Source organism: Petaurus breviceps, unplaced genomic scaffold (assembly GCF_028583685.1).
Source record: "Petaurus breviceps papuanus isolate PSGF00001 unplaced genomic scaffold, PetGlider_PUasm1.0 175, whole genome shotgun sequence".
Lineage (NCBI taxonomy): Eukaryota > Metazoa > Chordata > Mammalia > Diprotodontia > Petauridae > Petaurus > Petaurus breviceps.
In genome coordinates this window covers 52,326,598-52,351,847 of record NW_027185764.1, presented here as the reverse complement: position 1 = coordinate 52,351,847, position 25,250 = coordinate 52,326,598, and the positions used below count along the sequence as shown (strand labels likewise).

The following is a 25,250-nucleotide window of genomic DNA, read 5'->3' as shown; positions in this document are numbered from 1 at the left end:
TGTCCACATTATGAAAATTTGTATCTTCTTCTGCAATTTGGGTCTATTACTCCCTGTCAAGAGGGGAGTAGCATGCTCCTAAGTCCTCTGGAATCATTTTTGGTTTCAGTGAAAGTTTTTGATCATTGTTTTAAATCAGTGGTTTTCTGGAAACCCCCAGGAGTCCCTGAGACCCTTGCAGGGGAACCATGAGGTCAAAATTATTTTCATCATATTAAGATGTTTTAATCTCTCATATAGTAAATACGTGTGTGTGTGTGTGTGTGTGTGTTTAACAAGAGTTCCATGGAGAGTGCTCAATAATTTTTAAGCATGTAAGGGGGTCCTGAGACCAAAAAATTTGGGAACCATTGTTTAAATAAACAACTCAAAAGTTAAAAAAGATGAGCAAAATTATTTAAAAACCTTCACTAAAAAGGGCACACTTTTTGGTTCCTTTTTTACTCCACCTCCCAGCTCCACCCTGCCCCTAGAGTTCTATGGGGCCCCAGTGTAGAGAGGAAGAAACTTCTGACTCCTTTTGAAAAGTCTCCTCTTCTCTTCTTACTGAGACTTCAAAGGTATCTGGAATTTTTCCTGTTTTTGCAAGCAGCTGTTAGATGGATAGCTGGCTGCATTAGCACCGACAAAGCTGACTGTGAAAGATGTTTTAGGATGATAGCATGTCAACACCAAATACATTAGAAGCTTCCTCTTAAAAAAAAATCATCAAATAGAGTTCAACCATCATAATTCAACTAAATTAAAAAAACATTTTTTAAGTGCTTACTTAAGGTACTAGGAATACAAAGATAAAGATCAAGCATCCTGTACTGTAAAAGAGCTTGTATTTTACTAGGGAATGCAACTTTATATAGATAAATAAAAGGTGGTATGAATACTGAAAGAGCCTTAATAATGAGGTCCCAGGGAGGGTTTACTAGAAGAGGTGGCAGCTGAGCTGAATCCTGCAGGAAATAAGTAGATATTTCAGGTACAGGATGGCTTGAATGAGTGCACAGCAATGGGAGATGGAGTGTCCAGTTAAAAAAGTGTGGCCTGTGGTGTAGATGGCCACATCTTCAGTAGTTTAGAGGCAACTGAGCTTGTGGTTGTAGGTAGCTGGCAGAGGACAGCCAGGACCTATTCCTCCCATGCCTCCTTTGACTGTCTCCTCTCTCTGCAGATGTGAGGGAGACATGTCCTAGGCTTTGTGTTCTTCAGTGAGGCACATTAAGACAAAGCTACCTAGTAAAGCTACCAGGGAGGCATCTGGAGCAGAGGCATCATGGTTTTGTAGAACATTGGAGTTGAAGCTAGAAGACCTGAGTTCAAATCCTGTCTCTACTACTGATTAATTGTAACACTTAACTTTTCTTGGCCCCAGTCTCCTTATAAGGAGGTTGGAGTTGATGGCCTCTAAAATACTTTTTTGTATTAAATATATGATACTACAAAACTAAATGGCTTCCATAATGAACTTCCTAATCACCTTGAGGAGACAGCTAGGTGGTTCAGTGGATAGAGTGCCAGGCCTGAAATCAGGAAGACCCATCTTCTGGCCTCAGACACTTACTAGCTGTGTTACCCTGGGCAAGTCACTTCACACTGTTTACCTCAGTTTCCTTATCTGTAAAAATGAACTGGAGAAAGAAATGGCAAACCACTCAAGTATCTTTGCCAAGAAAACCCCAAATGGGGTAACAAGGAGTGGGACATGACTGAGATGATTGAACAAACAAAATTCACCTTGAGGAATTCCTAGATCCTTAAACTTAATTAGTTCATAACCAGAGAAATACAATTGAAACTCCATGCTGGTGTCCTTAGGATCGGTTATGTAAACAAAACAAAACCCCATTCTTCTTATTCCCTCATTTTGTATTGTAGACTCACTCTTGATTCTTTCATTTTAAAAGAAAGGATCAATGTTTATAGAACAGGAACGCTAAATAGTACTTGGGGTTAAAACTGAGCATGGCATATATTCTTAACTATGCAAAGGAGGAATGAGGGAGTACTGGATGTGAGGAAATTAAAAAAGAAAAGAACCCAAATCTTATATGTTTGAATTAAGGTGGCCTCTTGGACTAAAAGGAATTGCATTTTTTTTCTAGTGGCAGATGTCATTTACTGTAAATGAGATGGTCCTTTGAGACATTTCACTGGAGTCTGCAGAACTTGGAGAGAAAATTATTAGCAGCACCATCATAATCCATTAGGATGTATGAGTCTGACAAAAATTATGAAATAATTTATGTTAAATGAAATGTTCATTCTTAGAAATAAGCCAAACCAGGAAGGTCAAAGTCTTTCCAATTAATCTGGAGGTTGGAAGAATGAAATGCTAGATTTAACCTGTTATTAATGAGTGAGCATTCGAACAGTCTGGTGAAGAGAATGATAATTTTTGAAATACTAAATACATTTATTCAATAAATATTTATTAAATTCCTACAGAATCAATGAATCTTAAAGTAAGAAGACACCTAGTAAGCAATCATTTGGCCACTGAATACACCCAGGGACTAGGAACTTACTATTTCATAAGACCTCTCCTTTCATTTTTGGAAAGTTGAGCAGAAACTCAGTATTTTGTAGCTGAAGGAGATCTTAGAAATCATCTAATACAAAGCCCCTGTTTCACAAATGAAGAAACTGAGACCTAGAAAGCTAAAGTTACTGAATTAATGCTATTTTTGAATCCAAAGGATTTTTTCTTAGAATTAAAAAGAGAATTGATGAAATATTATCCATTTAAATTCCCTCATTTGGCAGCCAAATGCCTCTCCAAATGGATGATTTTTGTGTTGAATCAGCATATAAACTTATAAAGGAAAAGGGGGAGAGAGTTCATATACATATCGAAAGGAAATTTATTGAAAGATATTCTTTATAGCCATCTGGGTCCTCAGTTGGGTTGGAGACATGAGATGCTGAAAATCTCCAAGAGTGTGCCCTGAGTTCAGTTTCAATGGCAGTTCCAAAACAGCTCTCAGCCATCCTTCATTGTATAGGAATAATCTTATCTCAGACATGTGGCAGTGATTTTTTTTAAACTGATTTTTCCTTAAAATTCCCAGGGGCTCTAGGGCTGTGATGGGTGGGAAAACTAGGTATATTTGTTTTCTGTATGTCAATTGTTAAAATTTTAGTGTGAGCATTTATGCCTTGGAAAATGGCAGGGTTTGATTTATTGCTATGTTGCTTTTCATTTTTTTTAAAGCAATCAGGGTTAAGTAACTTGCTCAAGGTTACACAGCCAGTTATTTATGTTGCTTTTCTAGATTTAAGAAAGTTATAGAGAAAATATTAATAATAATGTAGGTTAAACTCAAATGTTGCACACTTTTCCCCCCAGAGAGCTGGTTGTTAAACATTTACCACCATACCCCTGCCTCCGACACCATATTTACAGTTGGAAATATTCGAGCATTGTAATTGGTTGAAAGAGTAAAGGAGGGGGGAAAAAGGAAAGAGAAGGAGAAAAAAAAAGTCAGGCTAATTTTGTAATCTATCCTCAAGGAGTTAAGTGCCTGTTTTCAGTGTCTGGAGAGCCCAGGGGTTCACCTCTTCAGAGGTGACGGTAAGGATCTCATAAGGGACTACATGGTTAAATAAAGAACAAAGGTGACATTGCAATTTTTAATTTAACTCACCTCCTCTGTGCCAGTCTCTAGGCTCCAAAGTATGCTATAAACACAGTAAAAAGGCTAATGTTCATTCAGGGCCTTTTATTCAGTATTTCCTATGTTGGGATGTATTGCATTTATGAGAAGGGCCAAAAAACAATTACAGCCTCCTTTCACAATCACACGGCTATTAAGTAGTAGATTTGTTGCTATTCAGTTGTTTTTTTCAGCAGTATTTGATTCTTCCTTACCCCATTTGGGGTTTTCTTGGCAGAGATACTGGAGTGGTTTACCATGTTCTTCTCCAGCTCATTTTACAAATGAGGAAATTGAGGCAAACAGGATGAAGTGACTTGCTCAGGGTCACACAGTAAGTGCCTGAGACCAGATTTCAGCTCATGAAGAGGACTCTTCATGATTCCAGGCCCAGCACTGTATCTACTGCTCTACCTAACTGTCCTAAGTAGCAGAACCAGGGCTCAAATCCCAAGTAATACCTGTGGTGTAGTGTATAGAGAAGTGGACCTGTAGGCAGGAAGACTAAAGGATAACCTTATAGACTTACTAGCTATATGACTCTGGGTTAATCATTTAACCTGGTCTGTCTCAGTTTTGCAAACCTTAAAATGCTATAAAAATGCTAGATATTGTTATTATCCGTCACTCTTACAAAGTTTAAATACAGGGTGTCCCTAGAGTCTGGACACACAGAAAATCTCATTAACTATGTATATTTTCAAGAAATGAATAAAATTTTCAACAGCATTTTATCTAACTAGCATAAATTTTAGCTATGACAATTTCATATGGAATAAAAACTTTCATTAGCTATTGGAAACTATTTTTCATTTTTAATGAGATTAATTTAATTTAATTAATTAATGAGATTTCCTATGCATCTCCTCTGTCTTCCTAGGAAATCTCATTTATGCTAATTAAATAAAATATTGAAAATTTCATTAATTTCATTTCTGGAAAATATGCAGTTAATGAGATTTTCTATGTGTCCAGACTTTAGGGACACGCTGTATTTCAAGGAATCCCAGACTTTGTGAGTGTTTGATGCAGATTTCAACCTCTATCTATCTTAAAAAGGTCTTTATGGTTTTCCATGGCAAAATAAAAATGAATCAAATGGTGAACAACTCTGGTGATGTCTCTCTCCATTTATCTGAGCTGTCTCTGAACAAAAGATATGCTTACCAGGTAAATACTCAATAGCCTAACCTTCCATAAGTTGGCATGATCTCTGGGCCATGATGAGGCATCAGAGAGGTTTAGTGAATAATTTTAGTGGTTACAAAATGTTTTTGTTTATTGAATCAAGGTCTTCCTCTTTGTTCTTTACCACTACTGAGCCTGGTTCTTCTCTCTATGCACATCAGAAAAAGTCAAATCACTTACCTACATATTCACGTACAATCTAAGCCTTGTCTTTGGTTAAGCATGCTCATTTCTATCATCTGACCCTTGGTTTCATTCATGGTTTCATTCCATCTCACCATTCTGGACACCATCCTCTGAATTTTTCCTAGACTATCCTAATATTTGGCACTTAGAACTGTACATAGTATTCCAGATGTAGTCCCAGTACAGAGGAGCTGTCAATCAATCAACAAGCACTAATTATGTTGAGCTCTGTACTAGTTACTGGAAATTCACAAAGACGAAATGAAGTAGTCCTTTCCCTCAAAGAACTTATGTTATATCAGGGGAGATGATTTGCACATAAATAAGTATGTAAAATACCTGCAAAATAAATACAAGATGCATTTTTTTTGGGGGCGGGAGAGTACTAACAATTGGAAAAGGGGATCAGAAACGACTGATGTTACTTGAGCAGAGTTTTAAAGGAATCAATAGATTCCAAGAGGCAGAGATGATGTAGGAGCACTGTGTGTGAGGTACAGATGATGGACCATAGGAAATCACACTGGCATATTTTCAAGAAATGAAATGAATGAAATTTTCTTTTTTTTTGCTTTTTGGAGGGGGAAGGTAGGGCAATTGAGGTTATGTGACTTGCCGAAGGTCACACGGGCTAGTTTTGTGTTAAGTGTCTAAGGCTGGATTTGAAATCAGGTCCTCCTTGACTCCAAGGCAGGTGCTTTATTCACTGTGCCACCTAGCCACCCTGAAAGAAATTTTCCACATTTTATTTAATTAGCATGAGTGAGATTTCATAGAAAGACATGGTAAAGCATAGGAAATCTAATTAATTAATTAATTAAATTAATCTCATTAATATGGAAAATAGTCTCCAATAGCTAATGAAAGCTTTTATTTCATATGAAATTGTCATGGTTAAATTTATGCTAATTAAATAAAATGTTGAAAATTTCATTCATTTCATTTCTTGAAAATATGCATAGTTAATGAGATTTCCTATATGTCCAGACTTTAGGAACATTGTATAAAGTTGGAAGGATAAGCTGGGGCTAGATTGTGGAGGATTTAAGAAAAGGTAAACAAAGGAGATTATATTTGATTTTAGAGGCAATAATCACCTCTCTTGTTTGGGAAACTTTTATTTTAGTATTCTTAGACTCCAGTTTAGTGCATTAGATACCACAGGTGCTTAATAAATGTCCATTGAGTTTAGTTGAATTATTCTGGATACCATTTTGCTTTTATTAATGTAGTTTAATGTCTCATTTGGCTGCCACTGCTGTTGTTGAATAGTACCAAACCTGAATCTCTCTAAAATTCCCAGGTCTTAATTATGTGAAGAGCTTTTATAGCTAAATTTCTCCCCACCTATTTTTTTTAAATTTTTTTTGAACCCAAGTTCAAGAATTTGACATTTATATATAAATTTCATATTGTTAGATGTGGTCTCTTTTTCCAACTGGTCAAAATTTTAGGTTCCTCTTCTGTTAGTTGTCTCTCGTACCTCTTTGTCATCTGAAAATATAATCAGTATTCCCTTTGTCAATTGGGTGAAACCCAACCCTCAAAATGCAGAGGAGTCCAAGCTGGGTTGAAAGAAGAAAAGTTTTATTAGGAGGAAAATTAGATTCTAGTGCTACCCCCCCCCCCCCCCCATACAAGGTATAAAGGAGTCCATAGCCCAGGAGAGTGAGGGAAGAGTTATGCTTGAAAACCACAAAGGGGAGGTCAGGGAGAGGTTGGGAAAAGGAATGGACAATCTTTCCCAGGAACAGGTGGATATTTTGCAGGAACAGTTGACTGCAAGGCTGGTTTGGGCCAGTTTGGGGGTGGGGCACAGCTCAGCAAGGTGAGCCAGTGAATACCAACAAAGGCTTCTGGGAGTGAGCATAAGTTTGGCTCACTAAGGCTCCTGACTGGCTCCTTTCAGCAAACAGGCTTACTCTGTGTCCAGAGCATCTGCCTGGTAAGATAACTCAAATAAAACTGACATATTAATTTTAGGGGCACTTCCACACATTTATTCAGTATCTTAAAGAACAGGAGTAAGAGCAGAGCCCTGTGTCATTTCACTAGAGACTTCCCTCTAGGTCAAGATACATTAACCACAATTTGTTAGTTACCAGTATTTCAGTCCAATCTTGTCAACCAAGCTTGAGCACATCTAATTATTAAGAAGGTTATTTTGGTAGAGGATGTGTAGAGGATAGATTGGAGAGGGGTAGAAATGATGGGGACTATGAGGTTAAGTGACTACTTATTTCTAGTTTGTGACACAGAGTAGAAATCTGAGGAAACCCTAGCTTCTGGGAAAGGAGATTTCAGAGGGTTCAGTGGAAAGCCTTTAGAATTCAAGGACTAAAATACTATAGAAGATGCTTTGATGATATGGAGAAGTTAGTCAAATATGAAATAGCTAGGGATGGATAACCACAATAATAATACAACAATAAAAAGTCAGCATTTACGTAGTGCTCCAATGTTTACAAAATGCTTTATATATATTAGCTCATTTACTCCTCACCAACAACCTTATGATGGATGATTGAAGGAATATGTACCGGGGTAGGGGAGTAGAACACAGCCATCCAGTGCTACTTTCATTGATTCTCTACTGATAGATACAATAACTGATATTTATGTAACACTTTAAAGTTTCCAAAGCCCTCTCCCTACATTCTCATTTGAACTTTACAAAAACTCCATAAGGCAGGTCCTACCAGCATCATCATCTCCAGGTTTTTAGTTTTTTTTTAATAGATGAGGAAGCAGACTCAAAAAAGTTCAATAATTTACCTGTAGTCACAGAACCAGTAAATCTCAGATGTGGGATTCAAACCTAGGTCTTTGGAACTTCAAGACCAAGACTAACACCAGTTTGCCTCACAAGGATATACTGACAATTCAGTCAGCAATAACTGATACTCTTTAAAAACAAGAGAGATGGTGTATCCTTATGAACCATTCCTTCTCCCCTTTGTTTGAGCCTTTGGAAGGAAGGAGAGAATCTGGAAGGTAAAGATTTCCCTAATCAAAGAAAAAGCAGCTCACTAACATTTTTACCAACAGATCCCAGTTTATGGGAGAATCCTCCTAAACAGTTAAAATTATTCTTAACTTAAATGATAATGTGAAATTATGACTTCCTATTTTGACAAATCATCAATATCTTATTATTAGTGATCATCAGAGAAATCAACACTATACCTTACCATTTATCATCAGTGACTGGCACTGATTAATCATTTTTAAAGGGGAGATATTTTATTATGCATTTTGTTTTTACATCACTTTGTTTACAAATATATCATTCCTGCTCCCTCACTTAAAGAGTCAGCCCTTTCAAGACAGATTTTAAAAAGAAAGAGGAAATAAGCAATTCTTGGCACAATGGGGATAGGATGCTGGCCCTGGAGTCAGGAAGACCTGAGTTCATATTTGACCTCAAATATTTTGCTAATGGCATGACTGGCAAGTCATTAAACTATCTTGCTTAGTTTCCTCATCTGTAAAATGGTGATGATAACAGTACCTTGCTCACAGAGTTGTTGTGAGGATAAAATGAGATATTTGTAAAGTGCTTTATAAATGAATGCTTGCTGCTATTATTTTAACTAGCCATGTCTGGCAGTATTTTTATATACAATATCTCACAGCTGTGTTCAAAGAAGTGGGGAGAGAGGTACATTTTTTCAACTCCTCTCTAGAGTCAAACTTGTTCATTATAATTATAGAGCACTCAGTCGTATTTTAAAATTCATTTTGATTATACTATTATATTCATCGTATATATTATTTTCCTGGTTCTGCTTACTTCACATCAGTTCACATCAACCTCCCCATGCTTTCATTTTTGTCTTTTTAACTCTAGTGCCTAATATAAATGGTGTGGTAGGATACAGGAGAATGTATGTAAGACATGCTTTCAAGCTCAATTTGCCATATTAACATTTTCTCCAGCACTTTCTAGACAATCAGCAAAAACAGTAAATCTAGCTCTGACTTGTAGTGCTTGTAGATTTCCTTTGTGTTAAATGTTCACACTGACAATTAACAGTTAGTTCTTCTGGCCTGTTTAAACTGACTCCAACACACTCCTGAATAGATATACTAATCGACCACATGGTAACTGCCTAATAAATTCTTATTACTTCTTTAAGAATTCTCTTTCTATCTATTGCTAAAGTAGCTATCTTATTGAACTTATTCTAATCTATTTTTTGGGTAGGCCCTTTTATATTCATATCACATATCCATTTAGAGCTTACTGTGGTATGTGGTATAAGAGGTTGCTTACTTTAATCATTAAAATCAAATGATTACTTTTAGTAGGTGTTGGAGTGATTCTTCCTAATGGAAAACCTTTCTTTCCTGAATAAAGTACAAGATACATGAAGACAATTTGATTTTTTCTGAGGGATAACTGGTACTTGTGGAGGCAAGTGAGAATTACCTATTGACCCTGATGGGCAGAGGAGGGGAAGCTATCTTTAGTTATGTTTCCTCTATTATTTACATATGTCTATGCTCTCTTTTGCTTTCAAGGGTCTGTGCAAACAGGCGATTTTAGGAGCAAGAACAAGATGGCTTTTTTGCCACTTAAGTTGCCACTTGTAACTGCATCGTCTCTTTTTCCTTCACTGTTGACTATCTTGACCATGTTGGATTCCATGAGGTGCCAGAGCATGGAAACAAATTCTCCAATAGCTTCTAATGGAGCTCCATTTCCTTGGAATAAGATGCGGCTTCCCGACTACATCCTTCCAGTTCATTATAACCTCTTGATCCACGCCAATCTCACCACTTTGACATTCTCGGGAGCCACGGAAGTAGAAATCACCGTCAATCAGCCAACCAGTTCCATCATTCTGCATAGCCAACACCTGCAGATCACCAAGGCAACCCTCCGAGAAAAAAGCCAAGATAATGCGGCAGAGCAGCCACTGACCGTTCTAGAGTATACACCCCGGCAGCAAATCGCACTCGTAGCGGATCAGCCCCTTCAGATCGGACGTGGCTACATAGCTGCTATTGAATATACGGCCACTCTTTCTGATACTTTACGTGGATTTTACAAAAGTTCTTATAGAACGCAAAAGGGAGAAGTGAGGTAATTTTTTTTCTCCAGAATAAGCAAATGAAAAGGCTTCATGTGTTGGCCCCAGTGATTTAAAAAAAAAATTCAGTAAGATTTTCCTTTAAGTTTCCTTCTCTTTATTTCCTCTGTTATTCTTTATTCATGGACTTTGCAGATCAGGAGTGATAGAGTAGGGAGGGAGGAGAGGTGGGGGCATATATTACTTTGAATTATAACCATAAATTCAGTCACTTCCCTTTTCATTTTACTTGGTTTAATTATAGGGTACTAGCATCCACACAGTTCGAGCCAACGGCAGCTCGGATGGCCTTTCCCTGCTTCGATGAACCAGCCTTTAAAGCTAGTTTTTCAATCAAGATTAGAAGAGATCCACAGCACAGTGCTATTTCCAACATGCCATTAGTAAGTTTTTGTTCCTTTTTAATTTACTCTAAGAATAAAAATGAGAAATGAACACAGCCTTGTGGTCCTTCAGTAAGAGCTCACATTCAATCTATGTTTTTATTCTTGTCTATTTTTTAAAAATTCTCACCAAGTTCTCTTTTATATCTTTATCAAATTTGTCTCTGCATCTAGAATCACTCTTGAAGTTAAAGATATCTTAGTAATTTTCCTTGAAAATTGCTTTGCTATTTAAGGGGCATGTCTGGTTGAGTGTCTGTATCATTTCAAGTCACTAATGCAAAATTAGAGGAAAGAAGAGAATGCTTTAGAAAAAAATTGATATAGTTTTAAAAGATTATTTCTTAAATTATTTATAAAAATCTATATAATTAAAAATTAAATTTCAAAATATTTTTTTTCTAAAAATGGAGTTATTTTGCTAAATGGTAGTTTATATTCTTTCTACAGATATATTTTGCAATAAACTGAGTATTAGAGAAACAGAAATAAATGAGTGAAGATATTATTAGCTCCATGTGATGTTGATGTCGTATGAAAATGGGTAACAACATAGTTTTTCCTGAAAAAAGGAATATTTAAGTATGTTTAATCAAAAATCAAAATAGATATGACCAGTGTTTCTTTTAATTTTGTAGTAGTAGGGATATTAGTCAACCAATTAAAGAGACCTTAGAGCTTCCTGCAGTCCATAACCACCTTTGTGTCAGTCTGATGAAGCTTATGGACCCCTCCTCAAAATCATTAATTATTTTAAATGCATAAAATAAAATGCATAGGATCAAAGAGAAAGTCAATTATATTTAAATACAACTACCAAGATAATTTTAAAAGTTCATATACCCATGTTAACAACTCCTGACTAGTCTAACCTCTTCTTTTGACAGGTAAAGAAACTGAGTTTCAAAATAGTTTAAGTGACTTGTTTAAGGTTACATCTCCCATGTCTTAATCCAAGTCTTGATAAAAATGTAAAAAGGACAGAATCAAATTCAAAACTCTACAACCAGCCCCCAGGGAATTCTGATAATAATCATTTCCCCACTAATCCTTAGTCCTTGGACAATGCATGTAAACACACATGTAGTTTAACTAGAATTTTCCTTATGAAATGCTAAAGTGCATATACTAGTGAAAGATAAAAGTATGTGGGAGTCACCCCAAGTTGGTAGTCAATGGAAATTAGTTTAATCAGAGTGTTTTCCTAACACCTAGTGTTGGTGCTAACTGAACTCATTGACTTCATTCTAGGACAATATATACCTCATGAGAGCAGGGATTATCTCTTTTTATTTCTGTTTCCCCAGCTGCCTAGATCTAGACCTTGCATGTGGATGTCACTTAAATGTCGAATTGAGTTGAACAAGGGAAGGAGAGTCTTTTTATTTATTTGTTTGTTTGTTTATTTAATTTTATTTTTTTAAAGCAATTGGGTTTAAGTAACTTGCTCAAGGTTACATGGCCAGTTAGTTATTTTATGTGGGTGCCAAGTATCTGAGGCTGGAACTGATCCTGGGTCTCCTGATGCCGGGCCAGCGCTCTTACTCACTGTGCCACCTGGCCACCCCAAGGGAATGAGATTCTTGATGAGAAGAGGAAGGAAAGATAGTTTAGGAGTTTTCAGAGGGTAGTTTGGGTAAAGTGGGAAGGAAGACACCAATATGTGATAGAAAAGCACAGTGAGAAATTTGAGAATGTCCCAGAGAAAAACCACCCATTACAAAATTTTTGTGTAGGACCACCCTCAGATGCTTACCTTTTTCCCCTAGACTATGTGGGCTATCTTCAAAGGGGCCTCATTAAGCTTAAGGAACCTCATTGACTGGGGCAAGAGAGAGTAGTTGAATTGGCTGACTATTAACAGGAAGAACAGCCAAACTTCTTGATTGGTTCTGCTTAAGAAACTCCCCCCAAGCTCTTTCATCTTTCTCAGTCAGCTAGTTCCATATTGAAAAGGACACGAATTTGTGAGAGACTTGTATGAACAGGATCTGAGAGAGATTAGCTTTAGTTTTCTATATAGAACTAGGGAAAATAAGGTGTGACATTTCTGAACTTTCTCACAAGCTGTTTCTATGAAAAAGCAAACCACATTTCAGCAGAATCAAGGAGCTAGCTCAGTTTTCGTTGGTTCTTCTACTGGCTTCTCCTAGATTTTTCATATTTGCATCAACCATGTGGCTAATTAGAAATGAATGGTTCTATGTGGCTATCTGTATATGTGCATCATACCCTTACTTTTTAAGGCATCTCCATAGATAATGGAAAAGAAAATGAAAGAAACTATAGGGAATATAAGTGCCACATAATAATGATTAATCAATCAAGAAGTATTTATTAAATGTCTTCTATATGCCAGACCCTTGGCTAGGTGTTGTGGATACAGAGACAAAAGTAAAGTCAATCCCTGCCCTTAAGGAGCTTATTATATTCTATCAAATTTTTGATATACCATTTAAAATTGTTCTTTTAGCTTTATTGTGATTCTTTGAAATATTTAATAAATAATCAGGTGTCCTGATTCTAGGTGAAATCTGTGAATATTGCTGAAGGACTGATCGAAGACCACTTTGATGTCACCGTGAAGATGAGCACTTACCTTGTTGCTTTTATTATTTCGGATTTTGAGTCTGTCAGCAAGATGACCAAAAGTGGAGTCAAGGTAAATCTATGGCTGGCAAAACCTCTCCTTTTTATACAGTATTCCCGAGTTGCCATAATAAGTACTCAGCAGATGCTGTTGATTAACAAGCCTCACTGAGGATTGCAAGGCTAGCCTAGAAGTAGATCTTTACTAGTAGGCTTCAGAGTCCCTCCCCAGTAGTATATATTACTGAAGACTGGGCACCCAAGACAACCCTAACTTAGATTTAATTCTCCATTTAATTTTTCTTTGTCTGTGTTTACTGTTGTTGCCATAATGAAAATTCCAGAGGCACCCTCTAACAGAAGCCTACTGATACTTCTTCCTATTGATTGTCTCTTCTTTCCTTATCCCACTAATTAAGAGGATTCTCTTTCTTCTTTTGCAGCCTTGGGAACACAAGTTTACCTCTTTCTTTGTTCCTATTCAATACCCTTCCATTAACAAATTATTTTAAGTGAATTATTATTTTTTGTTGTTGTTATTGCAGTGTGAATGATCTTGGACTGTGTATAAATGAGGCAAATTGTAGGCACATATAGTTGTATAGGTTTATCAGTTTAACACTAATTTGGTTTCTTTCATTAATTTTCACTTTTTATCCCTAGACCTGTCCTCTTAGTTTCTATTTCCTCCCATGCTGAAAATAGAGATTTCTGGCAGTATCTCTGCGTTCAGTTGAAATGTTTCCCCGAAGCTTTGATTTACTGAAATCTCCCCAAGTTTCTCATTTCCTTGCTTTCCTTTTCCTTTTTTTTTAAACTCCAGATCATAATTATCCTAAGCTATCTCTCCCATTAATAGATATGTAAAACATTTATTAAGTTCTTATTTTGTGCCAAGCCTTGTAGTAAACACCAGAGATATAAATTCAGGTAAGCAAGGTACACCCTGCCCTCTAGGGGTTTACATTCTATTCCTACTGAATTTTGTTGGTAATGTGAAGAAATGCTGACCTTTTACATGGGTTCATTTTATAATCTGCCACTTTGCTGAAGTTGTTAATTGTTTCAATAACTTTTTTAGCTGACTAAGATTTTTTAAGTAAACTATCTTATCATCTGCAAAAGGCAATGATTTTGTTTCTATTTTTCCTATGTTTATACCTTCAATTTCTTTTCTTGTTTTATTTCAGCTAGAATTTCCAGCACTATATTGAATAGTAATGGTGATAATGGACATCATTACTTTATCCCTAATCTTATTGAAAAGGATTTTAATCTATCTCCATTATAGATAATGTTGGCTTTTGGTTTTTAAATAGATAGTACTTGTAATATTTGGGAAAGATCTGTTTATTCTTATGCTTTCTAGTATTTTTAAAACAGGAATGGGTGTTATATTTTATAAAAAGCTTTTTCTGTATCTGTTGACATAATCATATGCTTTTTGTTGATCCTGTTATTAATGGCCAATTATGTTTATCGTTATCTAATATTGAACCTGGTCTCTATTCCTAGTATGACAAACCTGGTCATAGTGCATGATTTTTGTGACATGTTGCTGTAGTCTGCTTGATAATGTTTCATTTAAAAATTTTATATCATTTTTGGTCATATTTGGTCTTAATGTAGTTCAGTTGAGGTTTGGGGTTTCAAAGTGTAGTACAAGGAAGGTCAGAGTGCACTAATACAGAACACAGAAAGATAAAGGTGTTAGCAAAGAGAAAATTAAGCCAGCTAGATATATTGAGGGGAGATACAATCAGAAGGGGAGTCAGGGAGAATAGAAATGAATCAGGTCCCTCAGAGATCCCTGGTGAAAAAGGGGCACCCTAACTGGTAAAGCCCAGTGGATTTCTATAAGGTTCTTATCTGAATCAAGCAGGCCCAGGCATTGCAGGAGTGGGCATGAGTGGGGGTGGGTGGTGGCCTAGACCTGGTATGCAGCTAGGTCAAAGTTGAGAACTAGTGCTGAGTCATGCTGGGGGGTGGAGGTAGGGAGTTGGGAATGGACATTTGGGGAATTGGCGACTAGTTGATAATCAGACTCCCAGTTGACTAGAACTACAGGCTTTATTTTGGCAGAGTGACTCGGAGATTAGGGGTGGGGAGGCTATTGAAGCTTTTAAATATTTAAATTTAAATATTAAAAATTTCATTAATTTAAAACTAAAATTTAATTTAAAATAAAAAAATTAAAACAAAAGATTTTAAAGATTAAAATTTTGTTAGTTCTAAGCATTTATTCCCAGTTAATGAGGTTCCCATCTTGACTTCATTGGTAAAATCCCCTCTCTTAGTCTCCCCCCCCCCAACTTGACATTGCTAGCTTAACAAGAATCCCCAGGTTTCCATCCTATAAGGCACTTAACCAATAAGCTTTTATAAAATGCCTCCTTTGTGCTAGGTTCTGTATTGTGTTAGGTGCTGGGGATAAAACAGAGTGAAACAATCTCAGCCCTCAAGGAACTGACCTCCAGATTATATAACTTGCTTTGTGCCCCATCTTTGCCTTTCTGCTTACATATTAGCTAACTACTAGCCATCGATGACTATTCTTTGCACATTTGTCATCTAAACATTATTGTTGTGTGTCACCTGAAGCCATAATAACATTTATTACTTACCTTATAACTTCTATATTTGTCATTTGGAATTTATTTTAATTCCACAAGCATGAATTAAACTCCGACTGTGTTCACAGCACTGTGCTAGGTGCTGGGGATACAGACAGAATGAGAAAGAATGAGCCTTCAAGGAGCTGAAGTTCTCCTTGGGGCAGGGGTGGTGGGGAAGTGGAGTGAGCAATATTTACATAAATAAGTGGTCCTGCTATCACTTGAGGACAGAGTGGACTCCAACACTTAGGGCCATGTGGAAAAGCTTTTGGTAGGAAGTAGCACCTGAAATGAACTTTCTAAGAGGTTGAGATTGGGAATGCATCCAGGCATCAGGACCAGCCCAATAAAATGAATGGAGGAGCAAGAGAATGCCCATTCAGGGAGTAGAAATGTGGTTATGTAGAGTAGAGTAATGTGCAATGTCTGTCAAAATAGATTGAAGCCCAAATGTGAAGGGCTTTAAATGCCAAAATGAGGAGCTAATATTCTTATCTTACAGGTGATAGGGAGCCACGAAAGCTTCTTGAGGAATAAAATAACATGATCAGATGCTTTCAAAGAGTATTAAAATAGAACAGAGAAGTGATAAAGCCCTGACCCAAACCACTTGCAGTAAAATAATGCCCTATCTTTGGTTTGAAGTTACCTGTTCCTTTGTTTGAAAAGCAAAACAGGGGTGGCTAGTTGGTGCAGTGAATAGAGCACTGGCCCTGGAGTCAGGAGGACCTGAGTTCAAATCCAGATTTAGGCAGTTGACATACTTACTAGCTGTGTGACCTTGGGCAAGTCACTTAACCCCCCCAAAAAAGCAAAACCAAAGTACTGCCACATATTTCTAACTGTTTAGCTAGATGAGAAAGAAGCAGCCACTAATTAGATTATGCATAGGATCTGTATTATTTGCTCTGCATATTTTAGAAAGATGGAACAATTATCATATGTCAATCAATCAATTAATATTTATTAAGTATCTACTATATGCTAAGAATACTAAAAGGGGCAAAAGGTCATCCCTGCCCTCAAGGAGCTTACAGTGGAATGGGGGAGACAACAGGCAAACAAATATATTCAAAGCAACTGAGAGTTGTATCATTCTATTATACAGTATTTTTGTAAGTGACTTGGGCTTTGTTATTCTGGAGATATGCACAAATCCAACTTTTCTTAAACCACCGGTTTTATCATCTTAAAAATTTGACAAGTATTTTTTTTTTTCAGTTACTGATGATGCTGGCCACTTACTCATTAGCCTTTTGAATTTTGGATAAGCACTGATATCTCTGGATAGAGGGTCAGCTCCACTTCCTGGATGCAACTGGAAGTGGCTGAATTATTTGATATACTCAAATGCCCTTTTCCCCAGGTTTCTGTGTATGCTGTACCAGAAAAGATAAATCAAACAGCCTATGCCTTGGATGCTGCAGTTACCCTTCTGGAGTTTTATGAGGATTATTTCAACATTCCATATCCTTTACCCAAACAAGGTAAATTTTTAATCAGAGGGATTACAAAATATAGTGTGAGAATGCACCCCAGAGCCCCAGAGGTAGACCAAACTACATAATTACTGGCTCATCACTATCCCAAAGAATGAAAGAATCTGGTGTGTGCATGACATTCTGTACAAATTTCCACACTCTTGCTCTTCGAACAAAATTCGTGTTTGCATGAAAAGCAGATGCCTGTGCAGTTCCTGTGAATCAAAATAAGGAGGCATTCTTAAAGATGAATCAAACTCTTAGACTTTGACTAGTTTATTTTCTTTTCCCTGAAGAAGTTTGTGAAAGTGTATTTCAGTAATATTAGAGAATATGTATTTTCTTTTTTACATGCTGCCTTAAACCTATTTGGTCCAGTATTTATATGAAAAATGAAGTGGTATCTTAAGACAATAATTAAGACAGTTTAGCCCCAAACTATTCACTGTAAGGGGTTCCTTCTACCTAGGAGTGTATAAAATACTATACTCTAAGGACAGAAAGATGAAGTTCAATCAGGAATAACTTTGGGGGCAAGTAGCTGAATTAGATAAAAGGGAGTTGGATTAGGTAAGGGTTAGTTAAGACCATGTGTCATGGACCCTTTGGCAATCTGGTGAAGTTCATGAATCTCTTCTCCCCCCCCCCCAACTTTAATAACATTTCCCCCCAATTACATGTAAAAACAATTTTTAACATTAAAAAAATTTTTTTGAGTTCCAAATTCTCTCCCTCCCTCCTCCTTCCCACCGTGGTAAGCAATTTGTTCTACATGTGTAATGGGTTTAATGTGTGCAATCATGCAAAGAATATTTGCATATTAGTCTGTATCCCTTCTTAGAATACCATTTTTAAGTACATAAAGTAAAATACATTTACAAAGGATTACAAAGAAAAGCTAATTATATTGAAATAAAGCTTTCAATATCCTTTAACAAAATAAGTTCACAGACCCCAGGTTAAGAACCCCCTAAATTAGACGGTCCCTGATGTCCATTTCTTGGTTTTGTTTTACTTTAGTTCTAGTCACCAAAACTTTTGAAGGTTAGTGTGGCCTTGTTAGTTAGCTTGTGACAGAGGAAAGTGAAGTAGTATGTTAAACTCTTATCTTTAGACCTTGCTGCCATCCCTGACTTTGAGTCTGGTGCCATGGAAAACTGGGGATTGACAACGTACAGAGAATCTGGACTGCTGTATGACACTGAAAAATCCTCTGTTTCCAGCAAACTTTGGATCACCATGATCATAGCCCACGAACTGGCCCACCAGGTAATTAATGTGTCTTCCAGCTACAAGGAAGCAAAGAGTGTTTGAAATAATTGCCTGGTAGATTTGGCAGCATTTTTGTAACGTTGTCATTTAGGATTAAAAAAAAAATTTCTTCCTTGAAAGTAAAATTATCACCTTTGCAGGCAACATGGTGCCATGGAAAGAGTATTGAACTTGGAGTCACCAGACCTGAGTTCAAATCTCAGTCTGTCACTTAACTACCTTGGGTAAGATTTTGATCTCAGTTTGCTCATCTGTAAAATGAGGGCATGGATCAGATGACCTTTGAGTCCTTTTTCACTACTGATCTATTGATCACCATTTTTTCTTCCAAATGCTATTATGCCACGTACTTTTAAAGGATACTTCTTTTGCTTTTGATAAATGATTCATAAAAATGCCTGTTAAGCTAGCTTTTTATTGTTGTTCACTTTATTTCAGTTGTGTCTGATTCTTTGTGACCCCATTTTTGAGTTTTCTTGGCAAAGACACTGGAATAGTTTGCCATTTCCTTTTCCAACCTATTTTATAGATGAGAAAATTGAGGCAAATAGATAAAGTGACTTTCCCCGTGTCACATAGCTAATAATTTTCTTGAGGCCAAATTTGAATTTAGGAAAATAAATCTCCTGACTCTATGGCCAGAACTCTATCCACTGTGCCACCTAGATGCCCATTAAGCTACCAATGTTTGAATTAATAGAGATATAAAGTTCTTTAAATATTGACTAACTTCTATAAAGTTTATTACCGACATAACTTTATATGTATATACAGATACATGTTTATCTGTCTGTCCATCTACTTGTAATATGAGTAATATGCATTGTTTTTCAGTGGTTTGGGAATCTTGTCACCATGGAATGGTGGAATGATCTTTGGCTAAATGAAGGATTTGCAAAATTTATGGAGTTTGTATCTGTCAGTGTGACCCATCCAGATTTGAAAGTTGTAAGTAGCATTATTTTAAAAATTGCTTTCTCCATTTTATTGCATTTTTAAAAGATTAGTATAGATGATTTAGTGACCATCTGCTCTAAGAAACCTTAAAGAAAAAGTATATTTTTTCTGCTGGTTAATCTGTTGTGTGATTTGAGATTCATAAGCACTAAAATATATGCCCAAAAGACTGACTCCGACCAAATATGTATTTAAAAAATGAATGAGTTTGTCATTATCATGAGAGTGTCTTTTTATCTTTTAGAATGTCTAATAATTAAATATAATGAATGACTATCAATCTATCGCATGTCATGTTGGTTACCCATCACAGAAGCTTCATATACAGCATCTTTATCCCAGTAGGGACCACATTCTAAATCAAGTGTTTTTTGTTGTCGTTATTGAGTGTAGATTCCAATTTCATGAGTCTCTTCAGGCAAATAAGATTCTTTGAAATCATTGCAAAGATTTAATATTTTATTTGTTATTAGCCAAAATGCTAAGATTACTATAAAGCCCTGTGAATTTTAAAATTAGAATGTATTAAGAAATAGATTGCCAGCCTCAGACCTTGATACTTACTGTGTGACCTTGGGCAAGTCACTTAACTCCCATTGCCTTGCTTCCCCCCTCAAGAAAAAAAAAAAGAAATAGATTGCAGAAGTAATCCTTTTGTTTTAAGTTAAACTTTTGCTTTTTATTATCCATTAAGTACTATGCAAGAAATTTATGTCATTCTCCTAAAGCAAGTTTCCCTTCTTGCTTTTAGAAGAATTATAATCCACACATGGTGGATTATAGGAGCATGAAGAAAGGACCCTGGATTTTGTTTTGTCTATATATCCTCTTGAATCCTACTTTAGGTCTTCTTCAGTTTTCATCTAGATACATGTCATAGCTAAACCTGGCCCTGGAGAAGAGATGAGAAAATGTAACTACTTCCTTGTTGTAGGCCAGCCTCGACTCAGTTTAGCGGTTCAGGTTTGGGATTGGAATGAAATGTGCTTGCAGTTAACAAAAGGAAGTTTGCTTAGCATAGCCTGGAAGGGATACTCAGCAAGTATATAGCATTAGTCCAGTTGGAAAGAGCTCTCCTATCCCTGCATTTGCTGGGGCAACTTGCTGGTGTCAAGCCTGAGGGAGGAGCTTTTGATTCCTATGGCACTAATTCCTGGGCCTCCAGTAAACTCTATCAGAGGCTAGAAATCCAGTTCCCTGGGTCAGTTTAGTCTCAAAGCTAGTTTTGATACTTTCTAAGGACAAATTCATCTAGTTTGTGTGGGGTTAAGGCCTAAAGAAAAGGTAACCCGGTCTGTGTGCCCAGAATCTTAGTAGATGATGCTCACACCACACTCCTTTTTTAGCATAGATAGGAGACTATGGAAGTGTGGTATTACATATACTGTCAGACATGGTTGATTTGAGGGTTGGTTTTGAAGAGTTACTTTTCTCCATCTTTCTTTATAAACTTTTGTTATAAGAGATGACTCTCTGAGCGGGGATATATTTGGAAAAGAAGTTGATGCAAAAACAAGATAGATGAGCTTAAAAAATAGATGTGTGCCACTGGTGATTTTTTTCCATCCTCTCTCATTAGGAAGATTATTTCTTTGGAAAATGTTTTAATGCTATGGAGACGGATGCATTAAATTCTTCTCATCCTGTGTCCACACCAGTGGAGAATCCTGCTGAGATTCGGGAAATGTTTGATGATGTTTCTTATGAAAAGGTACAAAATCTTGCCTCATGGCTTTATATGTGTGAATTTGTATGGAGGTGTTTGTCATGAAAGTGTGTGCAACAGATGACCAGTAAAGATGAATTGTTAACTTTACCTAATGAAGATCTAATCAGCAGCATATATCTAGTTCTGTTCATAAAGCACTTAAGGGATGAAAGGGAGATTATTTCATGATTGAGTTAGATAGCATTTTCAGTATTATTTTGGATATAAGTTTCCAGGGTTGCGTTGTAGTTTATAAAATGCATAGAAAATTCACATTTCATATGAATATAATTACTATTTTTTTGTCACCCTCCATTGTAAAATGTAAGTTTTTTGAGGACAGGAACTATAATTTTTTTATATTTGTACCCCTAGAATCAAGCACAATGTCTTTCCTGCAGTAGACACCTAATAAATGTGTTGACATTAACTGAATTGAGATGTTTTTGGGGGTGGGGGAGGGAAGGTGGGGGTGCAGTATCCCAAGGCTAGTACTGGTTGGCCTTGAGTTCATTCAACCATATCAAGAATCAAGATTTAGTTGGTTAAATCTCTCTCCTTTGTCCCACCATGGGAAATTGGAATGAAAAGTGGATTCCCGAAGCTATCACTAGACTAAATGCCTAAGATAAATAATTTTCCTGGAAAATGTGTTTAACCCATTGAATGTAACCATTTAAGATTACTTTGCATTAACAATTACAGTAGTGATTTAGAAAAAATACAGCTATGGCATGTCCTCTTAAGATCAAACTGAGATGAGTTTTTCTTTTTTCAATTTTCTTGGCAGGGAGCTTGTATCTTGAATATGCTAAGGGACTATCTTAATGCAGATGTATTCAAAGCTGGCATTGTGCAATATCTCCAGAAATACAGTTATAAGAATGCCAAAAATGAGGACCTGTGGAATAGTATGACAAATGTAAGTATCCTTGTCAAAAAGCAAGACTGAGAATTGAAGGGCCTGTTACCACAAGCACCCCATTATGTTAATTGTTGTAAAAAGAACCATATGTTCTACAGAAAGAACAGTGATTTGTGTTTAAAAATTTTTTTTATCAGATTTGTCCCACAGGTGACGCACAAAAGACAGATGGATTTTGCTCAAGAAGCCAACCCCCATCCTCCTCTTCAGTAAGCACTTAGAGCTGTTTTTACCGCTTTTCTGTTTTGTTTTCCGAAGAATAAGTCTATGTCAGGCTTCCTGAGCTAATTTCACCCACTGGTCTATCTCTGGGCAAGAATGAATGTAAATCAGAACAGAAAGATAATTTTTAATCTTTTTTTCCTGAAAAGTTAAAGTAGATTCCACAGTCTCCCTTTGAAATATATTTCATTCATATGGTGTACTTTAACTTCATCCTTCAAAAAGGGATGAATATCCAATAGCATCAGTCGTTAGTAGGTCAGTACCATTGTGTCACGGTGGCAGGATGGTGCCAGTGGACACAGCACTGGACTTGGACCAGGAAAACTCATCTTCTTGAGTTCAAATCTGGCCTCAGACACTTACTAACTGTGTGACCCTGGGCAAGTCACTTAACCCTCTTTGCCTCAGTTTCTCATCTTTAAAATGAGCTGGGGAAGGAAATGGCAAACCACCTCAGAATCTTTGCCTGGAAAACCCTACATGGAGTCATGAAGAGTTGGGCATGTCTGACTGTGTTGTGTTGTTCATCCTTTGTTCTGAAAAAGGACCAATGACATGAGAGTTATGTCTTGACTTGCACATAAATTGGATTTACGTAAGGTAGAGGTGTGCAAAGTCTTGAACAACAAAAACAATAATGACTACATGAGTAAATCTAATTTACTTGACTATTAAAATATATAGAAATCAAACTTTTTATTATTATTAATTTATTTTTAGTCTTCAAAATTCACTTTTATAAGATTTTGAATTCTAAAATTTCGCCTCTTCCCTCCCCTCCCCCTTCCCACGACAGCATGCAGTTTGATTCAGGCTGTACATGTACTAACATATTAAACATATTTCCATGTTAGTCATGTTGTGAAAGAAGAATCAGAACAAAAGGGAAAAACTACAAGAAAGAAAAACAAAAAAAGATAAAATAGTATGCTTTGATTTGTATCCATAATCCACAGCTCTTTCTCTGGATGTGGATAGCATTTTCCATCATGAGTCTTTTGGAACTGTCTTAGATCATTGCATTACTGAAAAGAGCCATGTCTATCAAAACTGGTCATTGAACAATGTTGCTGTTACTGGGTATAATGTAATCCTGGTTCTGCTCACTTCACTCAGCATCAGTTCATGCAAGCCTTTCTAGGTTTTTCTGAAATCTTCCTGCTCATTGTTTCTTATGGATCAATAGTATTCCATTACATTCATATGCCACAACATTCCCCAATTGATGGGCATCCTCTCAGTTTTCAATTCTTTGCCACCACAAAAAGAATTGCTATAAATATTTTTGTACATGTATCATAAACTTTTAAGAACTGCTCATATGGTATTCTCTGGTTATCTGAAGACTTTTAAGTCCAGATTAAGCATTGCCAGAAGATTTGCTGATTCCTGGTTTTTTTCCTTTTACTCTACTTTTCTCCCCCCCCCATTTCTTTAGTATATTCATGCAATGATTATATTATCAGTAATAATAATAATAATAACTCTCATTTAAGCAGTTGAAGGCATCCTTCATCCATCCTCTCATTTGATCCCCACACCAACCCTGATATAGGTAGTATAAAGTATTATTAACTCCATTATTTTCTATGAGGTAACCAAGTCTCAAAGACGAACTCACTTGAGGTCACATAGCTAGTAAGTAGCAGAGAGAGATTGAACTGAGATGCCCTGACTTTAATTATAGGACTCTTTCTACCAGTCTTCACTGGAGTTCTCTAGTTTGCAGGAACCTCTTTTCAATTGTGTGCTGTCTACTGAATAAATATTCTTTTAAAGCTTTGTTAGCATTAAGAACATAACACCTTGTGAGCTTGCTATAGTTTAGAAGTGTATGAAAACCGTAACTATTCCCTATCACCTTCCATGTATTGATTTTAATAGAATTATGCCTTATAGACCTAACTGGTTTCTCTTTTTCATTGACCATGATCATCATCTGTTGGTCATCCCTTTTTAGCATCATTTAGTCTGCATTAATCTTTCTTTTGAGCTGAGTCCAAGAGAATATTTTGTCTGTTTATAATTAAATAGCACTGGCGCCAGGAAGTTGTTGATGTAAAAGCCATGATGAACACATGGACACTCCAGAAAGGGTTTCCACTCATCACTGTCACCATGAGAGGAAAGAATGTCCATATAAAGCAAGAACTGTATAGGAAGGGAACCAGTCACTCTGGGGAAACTGGGTAATGTTTATTCAATGTAACTTATTTCATTGTTCATGTAATGTCCAAGTTGTACACATGATTCTTGACTTGAAAATGAAATTTCCCTCCCTCTGATAATTTTTTATAGTTTAACTATTTCCATTACATTAAGTATGTTCTTTGATTTTAAGTAACCTCAGTTAAAATGGTTAGTACTGACATTAAGTGTTCGATAGGAAGGAGGCAAAGATTGTTTTATTTCATCTTTGTCTCCTCAGAGCCTAACACAGTGTCTGTGATCTAGTAAATAAGCTTAATAAATACTTGTTGAATTGAATTGGATTGAGGATAACTTGAAGTCACGTTTGCATCTGGCAGTTGCTGTTGAAATATAATGACCCATTTTGAGAAGAGAGCTCAAGAATGGGAAATGCACTGGTGTGCATTGATCCAAGTTAATTCCTGATCCCTGTATGGAAAACTGGTCAGATTTAAGGGTCTCTTTTTGCCAAATTAGTTCTACCTGGGATCTCACTGGAAACAGATATTGCATTTTAGTTGACATTAGATAAATCCTCTCCTCCTCTTTCTCTTTTTCTTTCTCTATATCTCTGTCTCTTTTTCTCTCTGTGTGTCTGTCTCTCAGCATGATAGCAAATGAATGGCCTGTTAGCTTTGAATACTCATTTTAGGTCAAGTTTTTGCTGGAATTGTTCAGCATTAATCGATAGGACTTTCTGATGCCTCCAACATAAATATCATTCAATTATTAATTATTTGCTATGTGTCAGGCATTGTGATAAACTCTGGGGAACTCTGCTAAATGAT

The 25,250-nt window shown here is 36.5% G+C and overlaps 1 protein-coding gene across 4 annotated transcripts in view; it reads left to right on the top strand.

Annotated features, from left to right (window-relative positions):
• The window catches only part of ERAP1 (endoplasmic reticulum aminopeptidase 1), a 46,150-nt gene that overhangs the window by 6,827 nt on the left and 14,073 nt on the right, over positions 1–25,250 (top strand). For 3 of the 4 annotated variants that reach the window (XM_069085148.1, XM_069085146.1, XM_069085149.1), the window contains 10 exons: positions 9,546–10,110; positions 10,362–10,500; positions 13,028–13,162; positions 17,071–17,191; positions 18,300–18,454; positions 19,292–19,405; positions 20,994–21,125; positions 21,913–22,044; positions 22,185–22,256; positions 24,307–24,461. In XM_069085148.1, the coding sequence (XP_068941249.1) occupies positions 9,584–10,110; positions 10,362–10,500; positions 13,028–13,162; positions 17,071–17,191; positions 18,300–18,454; positions 19,292–19,405; positions 20,994–21,125; positions 21,913–22,044; positions 22,185–22,256; positions 24,307–24,461 (1,682 nt within the window). In that variant the 5' untranslated portion in view covers positions 9,546–9,583. The remainder of the gene's footprint in view (positions 1–9,545; positions 10,111–10,361; positions 10,501–13,027; positions 13,163–17,070; positions 17,192–18,299; positions 18,455–19,291; positions 19,406–20,993; positions 21,126–21,912; positions 22,045–22,184; positions 22,257–24,306; positions 24,462–25,250) is intronic. The other variant, XM_069085147.1, reaches the window with a different exon arrangement.